Source organism: Aquarana catesbeiana, linkage group LG10 (genome assembly GCF_042186555.1).
Source record: "Aquarana catesbeiana isolate 2022-GZ linkage group LG10, ASM4218655v1, whole genome shotgun sequence".
NCBI lineage: Eukaryota > Metazoa > Chordata > Amphibia > Anura > Ranidae > Aquarana > Aquarana catesbeiana.
The window spans coordinates 248,545,409-248,566,664 of NC_133333.1; the positions used below are offsets into that span (position 1 = coordinate 248,545,409).

The window sequence follows — 21,256 nt, forward strand, 5'->3', positions numbered from 1 at the left end:
AATATTTTTTTATTAGGCTGAGAAAGATTGTACATGCAGTGTTATTGAGGAAACTATTACTTCATCTGGCCACTAGATGATGCTAAGCATCATAGGAAACAGAGATTATACTTGGCGCCATCTAGTGGCCAAATGCGGTATTTCATGTTTTAAATCAATTGAAAACAATCAACCAGAAGAGCAAACAGCCTAATAACATTTGTTTTTTTTTTTAACCCTATATGCACAAAATGATTGTATATGCACCATCACTGGGCATATTTCCGCTTACCATTCCTTAGATGTGGTGGTGCATTAGTTTTTTCCTTTTTTTTTTTCACCTGCTGATCCTGCCACTAACACACTTCCTGTCCCAGGGTGACAATTCTCACTCATTGTACTGTATCTACGCAGTGTTGTCACCCTAGGACGGGGCTACATTACACCTCTTCCCAACTACCTAGCTATCTCTGCGGACTGATAACAGCTAGCACAGGAAGTTATTGGCTGACAAGATTTCTGGCAGGATCAACAGATATCTTTTTACACTTATCAAACAGATATCACAAAACACTTTCAATGGGATATAGAGCAGACCAAAAGGGAGCAGGTAGGATTTTATTTGTTAGGGTTCACATAGGAAAATATAGGGTGGTGCACTGAGCTAATAGGCAGGATCGTTCAAAAGTAAGGCATGTGTGGGAGTACTAGAGGGGGCTCTCCATTGCTGGCCTCCTTTTGAAAATGCTAGTTGCTTGTCTGTTATGCCTAACCCACTGACTTCAAGAATGCAAATCAGGTCTAAAGTCGCACGTCCATCATTTTTTTTTTTCCTTGATCAGTGACCGAAAAGTATTGAAGCAGGAGGGCCAGAAAAGCAGGCCAGGCATCTAGCATTTCATAGAAGCACAGCTTGGCAATGGCAGTCTCCATATTTCTCTCAAGGACAAGTCTAGGCAAAGTAACAGGATCTCTGTAAGGACAGGGCATCCTGGAGCATAATGCTCAGGCTCTAACATTATGACTTCCTATGATCAACAGCTCCATCTAGTGGACAAAACTCAGATTTTTTTTTTTTCTGAAATACCTCAACCAGAAAAAAAATAAATCCATATTTGGGGCACTAGATAGAGCTGATGATCATAGGAAGTCACAGTAAGTATTAGAAAAAATAGGGGGGGGGGGGGGATTTGTACAGCTTGGACAAATGCTTGTAACATTCATCCAACAAATGCTTTATACCCCATTGAATGAACCTACCCTTAAAGAAACTGCCTGGCAATCAGAAGCTAATGCAACAGTGAACACCTTCGTCAGGCTTATGCAAAGTACAGCGCAGCTTACAGAGTGTCGTGGGCAAGAGGGTCGAAGAAAAGGGGATCTGAGGTGCTCGATTTGGATCCACTGTCTGTCAGCCAAGTCGTATTGGTGGGGCTTGATAAGTTCAGCAGATTCTCCACCCCAAGAAAAAAGGGGAAAGACCTCAAATGTGAAATACAAGAGAAATTGACAAATAGAGTGTCAGGCATGCTATCTAGTGCCCAAGCGGGATGGTGTTCAAGAAGTTACAACCCTACACTTTCCCTCCTCATTTGGGAACCTTTCCCTTCCTGCTAGTACTGTCCTTAACAGGCAGGGTAACTGTTCCTACTCTACCAATTCGTAAAATTTACACCAAACCTGGGAGCCAGGGCCTTAAATAGGCTCTGCCAGACCCAAGATGGCTGCACGAGGTCACATGGGGTGGCAGCATCTAATAGTATGATTTCCCCAGTGACCCAGGAAACCATAAAGGAACCTCGTTCCTCTTGATCCCCTCTCCAACAGCAGTGCCGTTGCTTAAGAACGCTGCTTGCAGTGGAGAAAGTAGACTGCACCCGCCTACACTCCCTGCCTCTTTAACAGATGCTGCCCTCGGCATCGCAACAACATGAAAGTAACATTACTGGCAAGAGAAATACAATTCGAGTGTAGTTAAGGCAAAACAATAAACAGTTTCAAACAACATATAATCAGAATATCTGACAGAGAGTTGCCCATGGTTAAACCACAAAAGGCGTCAGTTCTCTTGACTTTCATTTGGGTATTTTGGTAAAAGGTAGTGATTCAGGGGCCTCAGGTGGCAAGAGACCAGGCGAGTCTTCTGTTTTCTCTTCACCTGAGTCCGCAGTCGTATCCTCGGACAAACCCTCCGGTCAGTTGGAGCTTCATGCACCAGGAGGAAGGTCTGCAGTTAAATGCCTCCCAGTCATTGGTAGCATCCTGGTACCAACTGGTGGCATCCCCCCCAACACACAAGGTCTCAGCATGTTCTAGTCTCTTTCATGGGGTCGGGCCCCTCCAAGACCAAGTCATAGACCGGGGTAGGTGGGAAAGGCTATCCCACCACCTGGTACTGGGTGCGCTTCCCACTTGGGCTCCAGCTTGCTTCCTCTGGTGTTTGGTGTTCTTTATCAACACCTGGTCCAGATGTTTCACAGGTTCTTCAAAAGCCTTGGAGAGGATGTTATCATCTAGGTAAATGAGCACAGTCTCAAAATTAAAATCCCCAAGACCTTTCCATTAGGCGCTGGAAGGTGCTGGGAGCGTTGCTGAGGCCGAAGGGGATGCGATTAAACTTAAATAGTTCCAGGGGTGTAATAAAGGTGGTCTTCTCTTGGCCTTGGTACAGTAATGGGACTTGCTAGTAGCCACTGGCCAGGTCCAGAGTAGAAAAGAATTTGGCATGTCCATGGGCCAATAGGAATTCCTCAACCACAAAGGGCATCCATTCTCTTGACTTTCGTTTAGGTCATTTGTAAAGGTTTATCAGCAGGTAGTGATTCTGGGGCCAGCGTCCTTGTGGGTGCATGCATTAGGTTTCTGATAGTCCACACAGAACCGTTGACACCTGTTTTTCTTGCACACCAGTACCATGTGAGCAGCCCATGGACTGCAGCTTTTCTGGATCACCCCACTTTGTAGCATATTGCAAAGTAACTCCTTGACCTCTTGGCACAACACTGGGGGAATGTGACGGTACCGCTACTGTAAGGGCAGCATGTCCCCTGTATGCATAGAGTGGCCAAGGGCTTCAGTGAATCCATAACCCTCAGGGCTGGCGGTCAACACCAATAAGTGCTTTTCCAGTAGCTTATGGAGAAGTCTCTGTTTAAGCCAGGAAAAGCCTTTCAAGGTAATGTCCAGCTGCTCTAAAAGGGACTTGTATTGGGTTTCATTCCAAGAAGCCATGGCTGCCTGTAAGAGGGCACATACCACACCAACCCCTGGTTGGGCCTCCGAGATGCAGAGATGAGGTACAACGTATATGTTAGTCAATGCCGCATGCCTGAGCAGTGAGATTGGTGTTGTTCCTAGGTTGACCAGCTGCCCCAGCACTCTTCCGCGGTGAACCTTAGATAGAGTACGGCCCACTAACCATTGCCCTGTTGTTATGGGGTTCTACCTTAACGGTGGCTCCCTGTAGTTTCCTGTGGGCCTCTACTGGCAGGGACCAGACCACCTCTTGTAGGGGTACCAAGATTCACTTTTGCTTTGGGGGATGCGGATCACTCCTATTTGTTCCAGTTACCTCAGTAGCTCAGCGTTGTGCCTCGAAGGCTCAAAGTACTCTAAGCCTTATTGACCGCAGTCTGCAGCCACGGGCCCACTGACCCAAATGCTCATATTTGGCTAGGAGGAGGGGTAAGTTCAAGTCCTTTAAAATGTTCTTGGCCAGCACTATGGGGTTACCTGGGCTGCAGGTCATAACTACCCCAACTTGCTCCACCAACTGGTCCTTGATTGGAACCTTCACCCAATTGATGCCTGCGACTAGGATAGGCAGATTATTGGCCAGCTAGAGCGAAAGCCAACAGGGGTCCAACTGTTCCCAGGCTCCAAACCTTTGCACATAGAAACCATATTCCACGACAGTGACCTCTGACTGTCAATTAAACATGAGATTATGGGAAGACACCATTGGGCTCGGAGCAACCATGCCTCAACACTAGTTGGGACTCTGAGTTGTCTGTCCCGGGGGTTGTCCTTCTGCCCTGGGACAAACAATAGTTTAATGATGGCTAGGATGGGTTCCTGAATCCAGACTGTCCACAGTTTTTGGATATGTGTCCATAGCGACCACACCACCAACATTTTAGTTCTTCTTTAGGGTCCCTGTGCAATGGGTTCTTGCCTCTATTTCAAGGTGGCCAGATCCTGAGCTAGCTTCGTCAGCACTGTTTGCATGGCCAACGGGGTGAAGGTGCTAGGGCCTCCTCCTTGAGATACGCAGGCTTAAACTTCTTGGTGACTGCTACTGTTGTATCCATCTCTTCTTGTTCCCGTGCAACCACATCCACCACTGCATTGTGGAAGGAAGTCGTAGGTTGAGCCTTACCTTTCTCCTGCAGGGCTCCGACAAACTGGGCCTGCCTTCATACCGGTTATGAATTGATCCCTCAGTGTGTGGTCTTATTCAGTGATGTCTGCACAACCGCAAACATCCCTCTTTTTGGGGCTCTTGCAGAGGTTCTGCGTGGCCACGCAAAGCGGGTGAGACTCTCATTCTCCTGCTACTTCCTTAGGAAGAATCTTTGCCGCACTCTAGCAGCGGTAACTTTTCCCCAAACAGGCCCTCCAGGTGTGACGCAATCTGTTCTAAAGGTAGCCTGCTCATGTTCTGGGAGCGTCATCACCGTGTGGCGGGCATCGGCCTCTAAGGCGTTAAAATCCAGCTCCACCATCAGCTGGGTTAAGACCTGATACAGGCGTGTGGCACTCTCCAGCCTCTGCTCCCACTCTGCCAGAGGAATGTTAGAACCTTTGAATTTCAGTATTAGGGCTAAGGCTGATCCTAGCAGAGCCATGCTGGAGCCCAATCTTCCTTCCGCACCCGCTGTAAGGGACATATCCTGCTGACCGTGGCTGGGATTCAGAGGCAATAATTCCCAGCAGGTGCAACAAAGAACTTGTATTGAAATAGCACAGCAACAGTTCACAACAAACCGGGTGTACTCACGGTTTCCAGTAATGTGAAGAGAGTGGGTATCAGCATGGCCATCTAGTGCCCAAGGAGTTGCGACCCCATGCTTTCCCTCGTCGGGAACCTTTCCCTAACTGCTAGTACTGTCTATAACAGGCAAGGTGACTGTCCCTACTCTACCAACCTGCAAAATGTGTATCAAACCAGGGAGCCAGGGCCTTAATAGGCTCTGCTTGACCCAAGATGGCTGCATGAGTCACATGGGGCAGTAGCAGCATCCAAAAGGATAGTTTCCCTAGTGACCTAGGAAACCATAGAGAAACCGTGTTCCTCTTGATTCCCTCTCCAAACAGCAGTGCCGCACAGAAGAGCGGCACCTGCCTACATGCTGGATGTCGTATCCTAATACCGGTTATCTAAATGTTATCAGCAAACAATGATTGCGAACTAAGACAACTGGCTGTTGCTCTTTTTGTCAATTTTTTCCTGTCAAGAGTGTGTCTGGGTATGCACTGAGCAGACAGGTAGGTTCAGTGGTGATGTGCCCCCCTTGTGTTGTGGTCAATGGTGAGGTAGCTTCATTTACATTAGTGATGACGTACCCCTTAGTTTGGTGGTCAGTGTTTTTTTTTTTGTTTTTTTAAACATATTTTATTTGGTTTTAGGAAAACAGTACAAGTGATACAGGTGTAAACAAATGCCAATTATCTGTGAAATAAGATCATAATATACTTCTCAGTAATACTTGTGGATTAAAAGAAGAAAAGTAAAGAAAAGAAGGGGGGGGGAGCAGGACAGTCCTGTTCTGGAGATGGAAGGTAACTGGGGAGAGAGAAAAAAGTTCAGGCTATAGGCTTTGACCTAGGTTGTTATATGAGGAAACTTGGATGGAAAGGTGAGACCTCTGCCCCCGTCTGCCCTAGTCTCCACGTCTAGGCTTGAAATCTGAAATGCACTTATAGCAGGAGGAGGATGTGGCTTCAGGGAGTTTGTCATTGCATCCCCTTTATGGTCAATGTTCGATCTTGCTATAGGTGAAGAGATCATTAGGCCTTTTAAAGAGGTATGTCTGGAGTCAAGGATAGGGTGACCTTAGAGATACTGGCTCGTGGGACTGGAAGGTGGCATTTATGAATGGCTGCCATTGCTGGGAGAAGCGTTTTTCAGAGCCCGTTTTGTGGGGCCATATATCTCTTGTTGTTCTCTGTATACCAAAAGTTTCAGTTCCCTCTTTACCTCCATGATGGAGGGGGTTTGCAGTGATATCCAGTGCTTGAGACTAGTCTTCGGTGCCATGAGAAGACAAATAGAAATCCATTGAGGGAGATGACGAGGTCGAAAAGGAGGCAAGGAGGTGTTTTGGTCAAAGCCGAACAGCATGAAGATGGGGTCCTTGGGTATTGCGACCTGGTGGACAGTGTTGATGTAGCTCCACTTACGTCATTGGGGATGTGCCCTCCTTACATTGGTGGTGATGTCCCCCTAGGTCGATGTACAGTTATAAAGTTCCCCTCTTAGGTTGGTAGTCCACAGTGAAGTGCTCCTATTATGTTGGGGGCTCAGGGTAAAGTGCCATGGTCCATCTATGCCCATGGTAATCACATAATTACTGTCTTCTGCTCACTCCCTTGACAGACACCCACAGGAGGACCAACCTGTCACTTTCTAATCTGAGCTTACACAGGGCTACTGACCCTACCCTGGCCCCCAAGTGATAACACTCACACCTGGCTTGCCCCATTTAGTGTCACCATGGGTTTTGCTTTAAACTTAAATGTCAACTTTAGTCTTTTCCTAAATATTCAAACAGTACTCAAAAGTGCTATAATAAACAAGAAGTAGCCAGCAATCACTTTACCGCCACCGACTCAAAGTGTATCTGGCATGTCCAGAGGATTATAGACTGCTCGGATCTCCGATGATTGCTTCGGCATTATTACTTCATCTTTAACATTACCGGAAAAAACCAACGGTTACTCCTGAACAGCTCTGTATGAGATATGCAGCTTGTTTTCCCTCAATTGTGCAGCAATACTTCACATTGGTGTCCTATATGATGTTTATTGATCCCCCAACACGTTCCTCATCAATCTCTTCCTGACCACATACTCATTTATCACACAAGTCTGACTTGCAGTGACTGTACCCAGGGCTAAAGAGTGGGGTCAGCAAGAAAGACGAATGTTAAAACTAGCATCTTATAATCTTTTCTTTAAACATAAGCATTTATCATGTGGATAATACAAATCCAACTGGCTTAAAGGAAAAACACACACTTTTAACCCAATAGGCCATAAGAAGTCCCACTTGGAAGTCCATGTCCAAAATTAATTTCTGGGTCACGAATAAACTATATATACTTTTACTATATCAATACAGCAGAGGTGCATTTTTTTTTTTTTTTTACAACAAAACTGGGATAATGGTGCAGGTCTTCACAACCGTGGGTTGACACGGGTCAGCATGGGCACCCGAACTGTTCTGAAGCTGCACAACCCTATACACAGCAAACTACCCATTTCATCTGCTTTCAACACATCAACTTCATGGACAACATGTCTACTTGCTGCCTGATATATCCCACCCACTTTCAGATGCCATCGTAATGAGATAATCAATGTTCACTTAACCGGTCAGTGATCCTGATGTTATGGCTGATTGGTGTTCACTTTATTTATGATAAGGCAGCCATGAACTGGTTCCAAAAGTTTAACCTGCCTTAAAGAGATTCAGAGGATGCCCTAAAACAGTCATCTCCAAAATGCAGTACTTTGCTTGTCTTTATCTGGCCCTTCCACTGACACCAAAGATGGGGCGCTATTGTTCCCACTGGCACCAATGATGGGGCACTATTTCTCCTCCTCCTACTGAGCACAAGCACTATTCCATGTTTTACTCCCACTAACACAAAGCCTGAGGCATGGTTTACTCTCACTGACACTGCGGCATTTTCTACACCGACTGACCATAGTCCCGCTTCCCTCAAGTCTGAAGGACTTCCGTTGACTGTCATCAAACCTAGACCTTTCTATACTCTATCCAAAACTAAAACATGTTTTTGGCTGAGGGTTGTCTAAGTAAGGTCAACATACAATGTAAAATATTAATGAGCTGGTGACCAGTTCTGTCTGATACACCCTCAGACCATGGCATAACATTGGGCTTATTTCACAAAGAAACCCGCAGTAAAAATTAGTCAGCCATCATTTTACTAACCAGACACAAAATGAATTCTAACAAAAATGCTAAACTGCTAGAAAAGTCCAGATATGTCTTTATTCCAATACAATTAAGGGAGACAGGCCACAGAGTAGCCAGTGTGTTTTAGGGATCCAATTGTCTATTGCAGGGGTCTCCAAACTGTGGGCCAGGGAGCGGATGTTGCCCTTTGCTTGCTTTTATCCAGCCCTTGGGGCACTATTCCATCCACTGACTCCACAATGGGACATCAATCCTGCCACTGACAAAAACAATGGGGCACAATTACTGCCATTCACATAAATGATCATATACAATTCCACCCAATGACACCAATAACGGGGAACTATTCCTCCCACTGACACCAATTACATCATCCCCTGCATGCTTTGCAGCTTCTCCTCTGCACATTCTCTTGGTTTAATGACTACATGTCCAATACATATCCTTGTGTCACGGTTCCTACTGTGCCATGCAAACGGCCAGGCGTGGTCACGCCCCAAGTGGCTCAAGGAGGTATTGAACCCATGACTTTCTGTGTGGAAAGAAAATTGCTCATTTCCTTTATCAATACTAGTCAGTGTTGATGGGGAATCACTCCCTCAGCACTATTGGGTTCTGTTGGAGGGAAGCCTTCCCCACCGCCAGAATGCAATTAACTCTGCTGGCGGCTAAAGCTGGCGGCAGTGACTTGGCAAAAAAAAATAAAACAGGCTGGTTGTACTGAAGACGATTGATGGATCGACTTCAGCACAACCAGCCTGGCTATAGATCGGTCAAAGCTTGTCTGGTTCCTGCTGAACCAGATAAATTTCAATCAGTCTATGGCCGGTTTTAGAAAAAAAAAACAGGGGCGCCAATGTACACAACTTGCATCAACCATGCAGCGCAGTGATATGAGCAGGCCTTATTATATTCAGAGTATTTTTACAGGTAATAGGAAAACAGGTAAAAATTAATATAAAAAAAAAAAACAAAGGACTGGCAAGACCTGGTCTGGTAGCAGTTAAACAATTACAAAACTAGATCTGCTTTTCCCCAAGATGGCACTGAAGGTGAGGAAGGAAGCTGTCCCTGCCAAGACTGAAGCAAAGTCCAAGGCTCTGAAGGCCAAAAAGGCTGTGCCAAAAGGAGTGCACAGTCACAAGAAGATCTAAACCTCTCCTACATTACAGAGATTCAAAACCTCGAGGCTGAGGAGACAACCCAAATACCTGAAGAAAAATGCCCCCACAAGGAACAAGCTTGACCGTTATGCAATTATTAAGTTCCCTCTGACCACAGAGTCCACTATGAAGAAGATTGAGGACAAGAACACTCTGGTTTTATTGTTGATGTCAAAGCAAACAAGCATCAAATAAAACAAGCTATGAAGAAGCTGTATAATATTGATATGGCCAAGGTGAACACCCTCATTAGGCCAGACGGTGAGAAGCGATACGCTCGTCTTGTTCCCAATTATGACACTCTAGATGTTGCTAACAAGATTGGCATCATCTAAACCTGCTGGCACATGTTCTGTACCTAAATAAATCCATAAAAAAAACAAAAAACGAGGTCTGCTATATTTTTAACACTGCAAGTTGGTAGATTAAATCCAGCCAATCAATACTTCTCTAGGTTACAAGTCATTGGGCTGTTCAATCAATTCGAAGTATAAGTCATTCCTGAAAAGTGACAGACAACACAAAATGGATGAGTCCAGGCCATGATCACATGACCCCAAAGACCAAGAAGTGGATACGAAGGTCATCACAATCCAGAATCAATGATCTCTGTATGATACAGACTTCTTGGTATCAGTATTCTCTGAGCTATTATAAACAAAGGATTAAAGAACAAAGAAGGTTGTGTTAGGATTTGCAGACATAAAGATTCTACTTACATAATTTTGTAGAGACAGGAAGTCGTTTGGAGAACGGTTTCTCTCTGGTGCAGCTTGAAGGTTTTCTTCTCATATGGAAGCAGGCTCACTCTGCTTTACTTACTGTTCCCCTTATAGGAGTTGCACATGCTCAAAGATAAAGGGCTGTGCAATAAAATAGGGGGGGGCAAGATTGGCTCTACAGTTGCTATATGCCTTTAACGTTACATACTTCCATCTTAGCGCTTTTAGTACCTTACTGTTGGCTATATACATGACAACATTCAGGCAATTTCCCCTCCATCCGGCTTTCCATCAGGAACCTGACACCAATGTTTTGAGTTGGCAAAGAGCACTGGGGAAGTAGACCATCTTTGGATTCCATTTTTTGTAAAAACTGCAAAGCAATTGAAGACTTGAAATGGTGGTGCTGGTCAACTTCAATGAGATGGGATAAAAATTGCCCTCAGACCAGGCAGAAAAATAAAATTTGATTGCTTTCAATGAAGTTGTCTTGGTTTTTTTTCCCCCCCCAATTTAGACTAGATATTTCAGTTAAGGACGGAAGCTGTCAATTATCTATTACTGTTTTCTCCATATCGCTGACAATTTTCACATTGCTTTACATATTGTACATTCACACCAATCCCTCCCTCAAGGAGCTTACAGCCTTAGTTCCCTATTTCACATACATATGCCAGGGGCCAATTTAGACAGGAGCCAAGTAAGCTATCAGCCATGTCTTGGGAGTGTGGTTGGAAACCCACGCAAGCACAGGGAGAGCGTGCAAACCCTAGGCAGATAGCATCCTAGGGTCCCTCAGACCTAGTAGCTTGCAAAGGAGGTGGAGTGGGAATCCTCCTATCCCCACAGAGCACCTTTCGGTTCTTCACTCCACTCAGTCAGTGTCCATCTCATCATTTGAAGCTCACTGTATAAGTATATTTTCTCCAATTTCTTTAAGAATTGGTGTGATCTACTGGCCCCCTGGACCGCTATCATCTTTCCTTCATGACTTCTCTGCTTGGCTACTTTCTCTCTTCTGAAATTCTCACAATCATTCTTGGTGACTTCAACATACCAACACTTCTGCTACTGCTAAACTTCTCAGTCTAACTTCCTCTTTTGAAAGCAATGGATGTATGCTTCCACGCACTCTGATGACAACACCCTCGACCTTGTATTCTCCTACCTATGCACTCTGTGCAACATCTCCAACAATCCTTTTCCTCTCTGATCATCACTCTCCTAGTCTGCCACCACCTCTCCAACCGCCTAACAGTTACCCATAGAAGCCTTCACCACCTCAACCCTTCTCTTCTCTACTCTGTTACTAACCACCTCTATAAAAAAATCTCACTCCTGTCCTGCCCCACTTCTGTCTACAATAGATCCCTGTCCTCCATCCTCGACGAGCTCGCCCCCTCACTACACACAGTGTTAGGCCCCGACCCCTACAACCCTGGCAAACAGATGACACCAGAAGTGTCAAAAAACACACATAGCAGCGCTCTTGAGCGTCTGTGGCATAAAACTAAGTATCACAAAGACTTCAAGCTATATAAATCTGCCCTCTAAAAATACAATTCTTGCCTCCACACTGCTAAGCAGACCTATTTTATCACTCTCATTAACACCTTCTCAACCAGTCCTCGTCAATTTGTGATGAAATCTCCGCTCTAAAGATATCCCCCCCCACGTACACAGGCACAATTAACCCTTCCCTTATTCAACCCTGCTACTATAGACGAGGTTGCTAAACTTTTTTCCTGCCCCTTGGACCCAGTTCCCTCTCAAATCTTACAGTCACCCTCTGGCTCTTTAACACACATCTTCAATCTCTGCCTCTCTTCTGGAATCTTCCCCAACTCTCTAAAACATCCACTGGCCATCCCAATACTTAAAAAGCCTTCCTTGGACCCCCACCAATCTTAACAATCTACTCCCCCATCTCCTTACTTCCCTTTTCCTCCAACAACCGAGTAACCACCTCATTAAGAATAACCTTCTTGATCCCCTTCAGTCTGGATTTTGCCCTCAACACTCCACAGAAACTGCTCTCCTAAAACTCACAAACTTTTTCATAACAGCAAAAACCAATGGACACTATTCTGTACTCCGACCCAAAATAAGATAAGGTAATTACTTTATTGTCATTGCAACAAAGCACAATGAAATTTCTTAACTTTCTGGACATTTTGGCTGTCTTTGATACAGTTGACCACCCCCTCCTCCTCAAAAAAATGTACGCCTCTGGTCTCCATGACTGTACTCTTGATTGGTTCTCATTCTACCTATCCCACCACACCTTCAGCGTCACAATTCTACTTCCTCCTTTCTTTCTCTCTATTGGGTCCCCTAAGGTTCTGTTCTTGGACCTCTTTAATTCTCCATCTACACCTCCTCCCTGGGTCAGCTGATAGCCTCCTATGGCTTTCAATACCATTTTTATGCTGATGACCCCCAAATCTATCTCTCTACCCCTCAGCTCACTCCATCAGTCTCCTCACATATCACTAATTTCCTAACAGACATAACAGCTTGGATGTCACACCACTTCCTCAAACTCAAACTATCCAAAACCAAGCTCATAATATTTCCTCACCCACGTGCCACTTCCTCTGACTTCTCTGTCAAGATCAATGGCACAACCATCAACCTGTCCCCACATGCCAGGGTGCTAGGTATAATCCTTGACTCTGAACTCCCCCATTTTCACCCACATCCACTTTCCAAAGCTTGCCGCTTCAACATCTCCAAAATATGTCTTTTCCAAACCAATGACACTACCAAGCTCCTAATTCACTCCCTGGTTATCTCTCACCTCGACTACTGCAACTCCCTTCTCACTGACTTATCTTTACATCGGCTATAGCCCCTTCACTCCATCATGAATGCCGCTACCAAAATTACCAACCGTTCAGTATCTGCCACTCCTCTCTGCCAATCCCTTTATTGGTTGCCACTCACTCAACAAATAAAATTCAAAATATTAATAATAACTTACAAAGCCATCCACAACGCGGCCCCCAGCTACATCACTAATCTAGTCTTAAAATACCAACCAACCAAAATCGTTCTGTTTGTTCCTCCCAAGCCCTCTTGTCACCTCCTCCCATGCCTTCTGGACTTCTCCGGAGCCTCTCCCATCCTAAGGAATTCCCTACCCCAATATCTCCGACTATCTCCAACTCTGTCCACTTTTAGGCGGTCCCTGAAAACGTCTCTTCAGAGAAGCCTATCCTGCCTCCACCTAACTGTACTTTTATTTTCTCATCAGCACATCCCCCACGGTTATTACCTTTAGCATCTCTTGACCCTCCCTCCTAAAGCTTTAACGAACAGGGCCCTTGGATTCCTCCTGTGTTGAATTGTATTGTAACTGTACTGTCTGCTCTCATGTTGCAAAGCTCTGTGCAAACCGTTGGTGCTATTATAAATCTTGAATAATAATAAAATCCTGGCCAGGATTTGAACTAAGGGCCCCAACATCTCACGGCAGAAGTGCCAACTACTAAGGCCTTGTGCTGCCCTGTATTATTGTCCAGTTTTGACTTCACAATCGATGGCTGACCCTGTTTGTGGGTGGTGTATTGCTTAGGCTGGCCATACCTAACGCAATCAACACGTGGTTGAAAGAAAATTACTAGATTCCTCCATCAGCACTGATCAATTGACTGAATATTGCCACATACAGTTGTGCTCATAAGTTTACATACCCTGGCAGAATTTATGATTTCTTGGCCTTTTTTTTTCACTTTTTAATCAATCAATCCTGTTTACGCTTTTTAAATCATAACGACAACAGAAACTATCCAAATGACCCTGATCAAAAGTTTACATACCCTGATGATTTTGGCCTGATAACTTGCACACAAGTTGACACAAAGGGGTTTGATGGCTATTAAAAGGTAACCATCCTCACCTGTGATCTGTTTGCTTGTAATTGTGTGTATATAAAGTGTGTGTATATAAAAGGTCAATTTTCTGAGATACTGAATTTTGGGTTGTCACTAGCCGTAAGCCATAATCATCAAAATTAAGAGAAAGAAATGCTTGAAATATATCGCTCTGTGTGTAACGCATCTATATAAAATATAGGAGTTTCACTTTTTGAATTGAATTACCGAAATAAAATTTACTTTTTGATGATATTCTAAATTTTATGAGATGCACCTGTATATGACATAGTTAGTGGACTCTGTAACTTTCCTGCAGACTAAATAATAAACACTGACTTGGGTTATTTTCACCAAAGAAATGTAGCAGAATGCATTTTGGCAAATTATTTCCAAAATTTTAGAAGAAAAACAAAGAAAAACATGTTTGTTTTCCAAAAGTTTGTCTCTTTTCATTTAAAAAAAAAAAAAAGTAAAAAAAAAAAAAAAAACCCAGCAGCAATTAAATACAACCAAAAGAAAGCTCCATTTGTGTGAACAAAATGATAAAAATGTAGTTTGGGTACAGTGTTGCATGAACGCGCAATTCTCAAAGGGCAACCAGCACTGAAAATTGGCCTGGGCAGAAAGGGGGTGAAAGTCAGGAACGTGCGGTGAGGTGAGTGGCGGGTGAGGCACTGGCTATTATCAGAGCCAGATACACACAGGTTACAAACGCCGTGAACGTTAGAGCGAGAGCATTAAATCTAGCACTAGACCTCCTCTGCAACTCTAAACATGTAACCTGTATAAAAAATTGAAAGCGTCTCCTATGGAGATTTATAAGTACTGAAGTTTGGTGCCATTCCACGAGTGTACGCAATTTTAAAGCGTGACATGTTGGGTATCTATTTACTTGGCGTAACATCATCTTCCACGTTATACAAAAAAAAAAAAAAAAAATCAGGCTAAAAAAATTGCTGCGCAAATACCATGTGACATAAAAAGTTGCAACGATCACCATTTTATTCCCTAGGGTGTCTGCTAAAACATATAATATGTTTGGGGGGTTCTGAGTAATTTTCTAGCAAAAACATAATGTTTACATGTAGGAGAGAAGTGGCAGAATTGGCCTAGGTGGCAAGGGGTTAAATACCATAAGTAATATACAAATAATTATGTATTATTTTTAAGGTAATTTACTATTTTTTCTAAATCTGTACTCAAGCAGGTAGCTTAACGGAGAAATTACCAAAGTTTGAAGTTATAACTTCCAACCAGTAATTGCATAGTAAATAGATAAATAATACATTATTATGTAATAACATATAACATACTAAATATATGATTTAGCTTGAATAGAACGGTACCTTTTCAACAGAATCAGTTTCTCCCTCTTAACTGTGTGAGAAAAACATGGGATTGTGGGTAAATCTTATACCCATAAACCCATGTTTTTTCCTTGTAGTTAAGAGGGCTGGGCTGGAAGGGAGCATTAAGTCTTTTAGACACACGCCCCCTTCTATGACACTGCAGTGAGAGGCGTGCCTCCACTGCAGCATTTTTATTGGACAGCTGGGACCAATGGTACTTTACCATTGGTGCAAGACTCCAAGCTGTCCATTGAGCTCGGTGCCTCTGACAAGAAGTGAGGAGAGGCACTGTGAGCTCATCCTCTCAGTCTGCTGCAAACAGAGTGTGTCAGCTTTATTTAAACTGGGCGCTCTGTATGTAGCTTCTGACAGGCTGCGCAAGGAGCCCCGTATCTCCGAAACCATAGGTCGTAGGAGCTCCACGTTTTTACCGGTGGTGGAGTAGGGCTTCGGCTACATACCCCCCCCCCCCCCCCCCATGCTGTTTGAAGGATATCGTTGTTATGGCAGAAGCTAGTTGCCATAACCCCTGGTATCCTCATCTTCAGCTGGCGATCCGCTACAAGATAAAAGTGGTCTCTGTGGCGGATTCGCCTCAAGATCACTTATCGGCGGCGGGAGAGGACCCCGCTGCGCGGAGGCGATCGCGTCCTGTCTCCTGTTAGGTATGGAGATGATTGAGGGGAAGATGGCCCCCACCTGTCTCCATAACAATGCAGGGCGGAAGCGACGTCAAAACGTCCATTCCGCCCACAGCTCTTAAAGGGCCATTTTTTTTTTTAAATGATTTTTCTTCAATGACAATTTTTTTTTTCTTTTTGCATTTTAGTGTAAATATGAGATGTGAGGTCTTTTTGACCCCACATCTCATATTTAAGAGGTCCTGTCATGCTTTTTTTCTGTTACAAGGGATGTTTACATTCCTTGTAATAGGAATAAAAGTGACATTTAAAAAAAAAAAAAAAAAAAAAAAAAAAGTGTAAAAAAAAAAAAATAAAAGGTAAAACAAATAAGAAAAAATAAAACATTTTAAACGCACCCCGCACCGACGAGTTCGCGTGCAGAAGTGAACGCATACGTGAGTAGCGCCCACATATGAAAACGGCGTTCAAACCACACATGTGAGGTATCGCCGCAATCGGTAGAGCGAGAGCAATAATTCTAGACCCAGACCTCCTCTAACTCAAAACATGCAACCTGTAGAATTTTTTAAATGTCGCTCATGGAGATTTTTCAGGGTAAAAGTTTGTCGCCATTCCACGAGCGGGCGCAATTTTGAAGTGTGACATGTTGGGTATCAATTTACTCGGCGTAAAATTATCTTTCACAATATAAAAAAAAAAAAAAAAAAAAAAAAAAAAACGGACTAACTTTACTGTTGTCTTATTTTTAAATTTAAAAAAGTGTATTTTTTCCAAAAAAAGTGCGTTTGTAAGACCGCTGCGCAAATACAGTGTGACAGAAAGTATTGCAACGACCGCCATTTTATTCTCTAGGGTGTTAGGGAAAAAAAAAAAAAGTATAATGTTTGGGGGTTTCAAGTAATTTTCTAGCAAAAAAAAAAAATCTGTTTTTAACTTGTAAACAACAAATCTCAGAAAGAGGCTCGGTCCTCAAGTGGTTAATGTTCATGGTAGGTGAGGCCCTGCCTCACCTGCCTCACCTGCCTCCCCTGACTGAACGTTCCTGGTGAAAGTGAAATGGTGGATTTTAATTTATTTATTTTTTTTTTTTAAGGGTTACAACCACTAAGTGAAAGTGGAACTGCAGCAGATAAAGATCAGGTACTGTTCCCTAATACCAAATTTTCCGGCGTATAAGACGACCTTTTATACTTTAAAAAATCCCCCCAAAATCGGGGGTTGTCTTATACGCCGGTATATGGATGTCAGCCCGCTGGGTGTGCATTAATGTCCGCTGAGCCAATCACGGCAAGCGATGTATTCTATTAATGAATACAAAGCTTATTCTGATTGGCTTTGAGAGTCAGAGAGGCACGGGCTGAAGATGTTCCAACTTCAGCCAATCACCGCGAGCAATGTATTCTATTAATGAATACAAAGCCTGCTCGGATTGGCAGAGGTTGTAATATTATTAGCCCGCGCTTCTCTGAAACTCAAAGCCAATCCGAGCAGGCTTTGTATTCATTAATAGAATACATTGCTCGCCGTGATTGGCTGAGGTTGGATCATCATCAGCCCGTGCCTCTCTGACTCTCAAAGCCAATCCGAGCAGGCTTTGTATACATTAATAGAATACATCGCTTGCGTGATTGGCTCAGCGCGGTATACTGTAATACTGTATACAGTAGGTTACCGAATGCGGCTACCCCTCGGCTCCTCTTCCTTCCACGGCCACCTTGCCATCCACCACCGGAGCTTTGGTTTGAAGCGCCTGACCCTCCATCTGGCACCTGACCCCTCATCTGGCACCTGACCCCTCATTAGGCACCTGACCCTCCATCTGGCACCTGACCCTCCATCTGGCACCTGACCCTCCATCTGGCACCTGACCCTCCATCTGGACCCTCCATCTGGCACCTGACCCTTCATCTGGCGCCTGACCCTCCATCTGGCGCCTGACCCTCCATCTGGCGCCTGACCCTCCATCTGGCGCCTGACCCTCCATCAGGCGCCTGACCCTCCATCAGGCGCCTGACCCTCCATCAGGCGCCTGACCCTCCATCTGGCGCCTGACCCTCCATCTGGCGCCTGACCCTTCATCTGGCGCCTGACCCTTCATCTGGCGCCTGACCCTTCATCTGGCACCTGACCCTCCATCTGGCACCTGACCCTCCATCAGGCGCCTGACCCTTCATCTGGCGCCTGACCCTTCATCTGGCGCCTGACCCTCCATCTGACCCTCCATCTGGCACCTGACCCTTCATCTGGCACCTGACCCTTCATCTGGCACCTGACCCTCCATCTGGCGCCTGACCCTTCATCTGGCGCCTGACCCTTCATCTGGCGCCTGACCCTCCATCTGACCCTCCATCTGGCACCTGACCCTTCATCTGGCACCTGACCCTTCATCTGGCACCTGACCCTTCATCTGGCACCTGACCCTTCATCTGGCACCTGACCCTCCATCTGGACCCTCCATCTGGCACCTGACCCTCCATTAGGCGCCTGACCCTCCATCTGGCGCCTGACCCTCCATCTGGCGCCTGACCCTCCATCTGGCGCCTGACCCTCCATCTGGCGCCTGACCCTCCATCTGGCACCTGACCCTCCATCTGGCACCTGACCCTTCATCTGGCACCTGACCCTCCATCTGGCACCTGACCCTCCATCTGGCACCTGACCCTCCATCTGGCACCTGACCCTTCATCTGGCACCTGACCCTCCATCTGGCACCTGACCCTCCATCTGGCACCTGACCCTCCATCTGGCACCTGACCCTCCATCTGGCACCTGACCCTTCATCTGGCACCTGACCCTCCATCTGGACCCTCCATCTGGCACCTGACCCTCTATCTGGCACCCAATCCTTCATCTGGCACCCGACCCTCCATCTGGCACCTGACCCTCCATCTGGCACCCGACCCTCCATCTGGCACCCGACCCTCCATCTGGCACCCGACCCTCCATCTGGCACCCGACCCTCCATCTGGCACCCGACCCTCCATCTGGCACCTGACCCTCCATCTGGCACCCGACCCTCCATCTGGCACCTGACCCTCCATCTGGCACCTGACCCTCCATCTGGCACCTGACCCTCCATCTGGCACCTGACCCTCCATCTGGCACTTGACCCTTCATCTGGCACCTGACCCTTCATTTGGCACCTGAAGGGGGTCATGTTATACGGTGAGTAGATCTCAAAACCAACATTTTAGCTGGAAAATTAGGGGGTCGCCTTATACGCCCAGCCACCTTATACTCCGGCAAATACGGTAGGTGGGGCTGTGGTATGTGGAAGAGCTGTGTAAATCTCATGAATGGATGGGCAGAAATATAAAATTTGACAGGTAAAACATCTCTTTCTATGTGTATTTAGCCTCCTATCTGGAGTTTGGAATGAATTGGTAAACCAGTTGTGTTGTAATTTTAAGCTAATTTCATAACAGGAAGGTACAAGGATAAATAAAATTTATTCCTAAAGATCAATTTCATCATCATGACAATTTACAAAGAAAAAGAAAAGCCTCTCGATAAAGCCACGCCGTTCTAGTACTCCTTTAATGTCAATAATATTTACAAAACAAAACAGGTATAAAACAAGGTGCACAAGGAAAGAGTCTGGATGTTTGTAGATTCCATGGTAGACTTTCCAAAAGTCAGTGCGGTGTGGAGGGGTGCTAGGACATGTAACAGCCGAGTCGGAGGGGTGGAAAAAATAAAAATAAAAATGTCTGGCAGCTGCAAAGTGGGCAGTACAGTGTCTTGGCACAAAGTTGGTGTAAACAAATAAAAAGGAAAATCCTAAAAATTGAACACCAGGGGGGTCTTCTGCTTCTTCTGCGGCTTTGTAAAGATCCGAGAAAGAATGCAAAGCTTCCTGTTCCTTTGTGCGATGAAGAACGGACTTTAAATAAAGTTTTATAGAAAAAAAGGTTTTTACAAAATAGTCAGGTCTCCGAGTTTGTGGCTTTCCCCGAATCGCAGAGGTTGCTCCGGAGGGGAGTCTGTTGGGGTTGTTGTGTTTGGGATGGAGATGGAGGTTGTTCAGCAGCTTTGGTGCAGTCGTCTTTTGCAGCATTTTCCTCCTCCTCCTCCTCGGGGTTGTTGCTTGCTGTTGCTTCATTCTTACAAGTGACACATCCCTGTTGGGAGACAGGACATACTTGAGCTCATCTATAGACTTTGTACATTTCTTTTGATTAAGGGAAGCCTGAACAGGAATAGCATTGGCTACAATTAGCCAAAAATTGGACCTTGTGCGCTAGTGCGCATTCATGTTGGAACAGGAAGGGGCCATCCCCAAACTGTTCCCACAAAGTTGTCCAAAATGTCTTGGTGTGCTGACGCCTTAAGAGATCCCTTCACTGGAACTAAGGGGCAAACCCAACCCCTGCACCATAATCCCCCCTCCACCAAATGATTTGGACCAGTACACAAAGCAAGGTCCATAAAGACATGGATAAGTGAGTTTGGGGTGGAGGAACTTGACTGGCCTGCACAGAGTTCTGACCTCAACCCCACAGAACACCTTTTGGGATGAATTAGAGCGGAGACTGTGAGCCAGGCCTTCTCTTCCAACATCAGTGCCTGACCTCACAAATGCTCTTCTGGAAGAATGGTCAAACATTCCCATAGACACACTCCTAAACCTTGTGGATGGCCTTCCCGGAAGAGTTGAAGCTGTTATAGCTGCAAAGGGGGGGCCAACTCAATATTGAACCCTACGGACTAAGACTGGGATGGCGTTAAAGTTAATGTGCGTGTAAAGGCAGGCGTCACAATACTTTTGGTAATATAGTGCATCTTTTGGGACATTTACCACTGGACATCTTATGTGATCCAATGAGCCTATATACTTTTCATTTCTGGCGAGTGTTTTTATTATCCTCTGGACAATAAAGTCTTGTATATACAGCACTTAGAAGTGCCTTCTGTTTGTGTTCTGCCTTTACAGGACAATTGCTTCCCTCTTATTGCCGGTTCACACAGTGGCGGCTTCAAAGCCGTCCGACTCTGAAGCTGTCCAATATAGCGCGACTTCAGCACGGCTGGCAAAACGACTTCTGTACAGAAGTCAATGCAAGGCGCTCCGAAGTCGCCCCAAACTAGTACAGGAACCTTTTTCCAAGTCGCATCGTCTTGAGCCGCTCCTATTAGAACGGTTCCATTGCAATGCATGGAGCACGAAGGCGGCTTAGTCACCTGACAGGTCGCCCCTGTGTGACCCGGCACTTATGGAGTTCTGCTGAAGTGTCTTCTCAGAACGTCTGTTTGCCTGCCCTGCCTCCCATAAAGCACTGCGGATCGTCATTTCTGGCCAGTCCATTTTTCCCCCAGAGTGCCCTTCATTCCACTTGGGTTAAAATGTATTGCAGGCC

The 21,256-nt window shown here is 45.3% G+C and overlaps 1 protein-coding gene and 1 pseudogene across 1 annotated transcript in view; one reads left to right on the top strand and one right to left on the bottom strand.

The window, feature by feature from the left end:
• Positions 1-8,659: 8,659 nt before the first annotated feature.
• Positions 8,660-10,068, top strand: LOC141110178 (large ribosomal subunit protein uL23-like; annotated as a pseudogene).
• Positions 10,069-19,418: 9,350 nt separating this feature from the next.
• Positions 19,419-21,256, bottom strand: part of PER3 (period circadian regulator 3) — a gene marked incomplete at its 5' end in the record, with an annotated part of 30,753 nt that continues 28,915 nt past the window's right edge. The window contains 1 exon segment of the mRNA XM_073603604.1: positions 19,419-20,020. Coding sequence (XP_073459705.1) covers positions 19,826-20,020 — 195 coding nt within the window.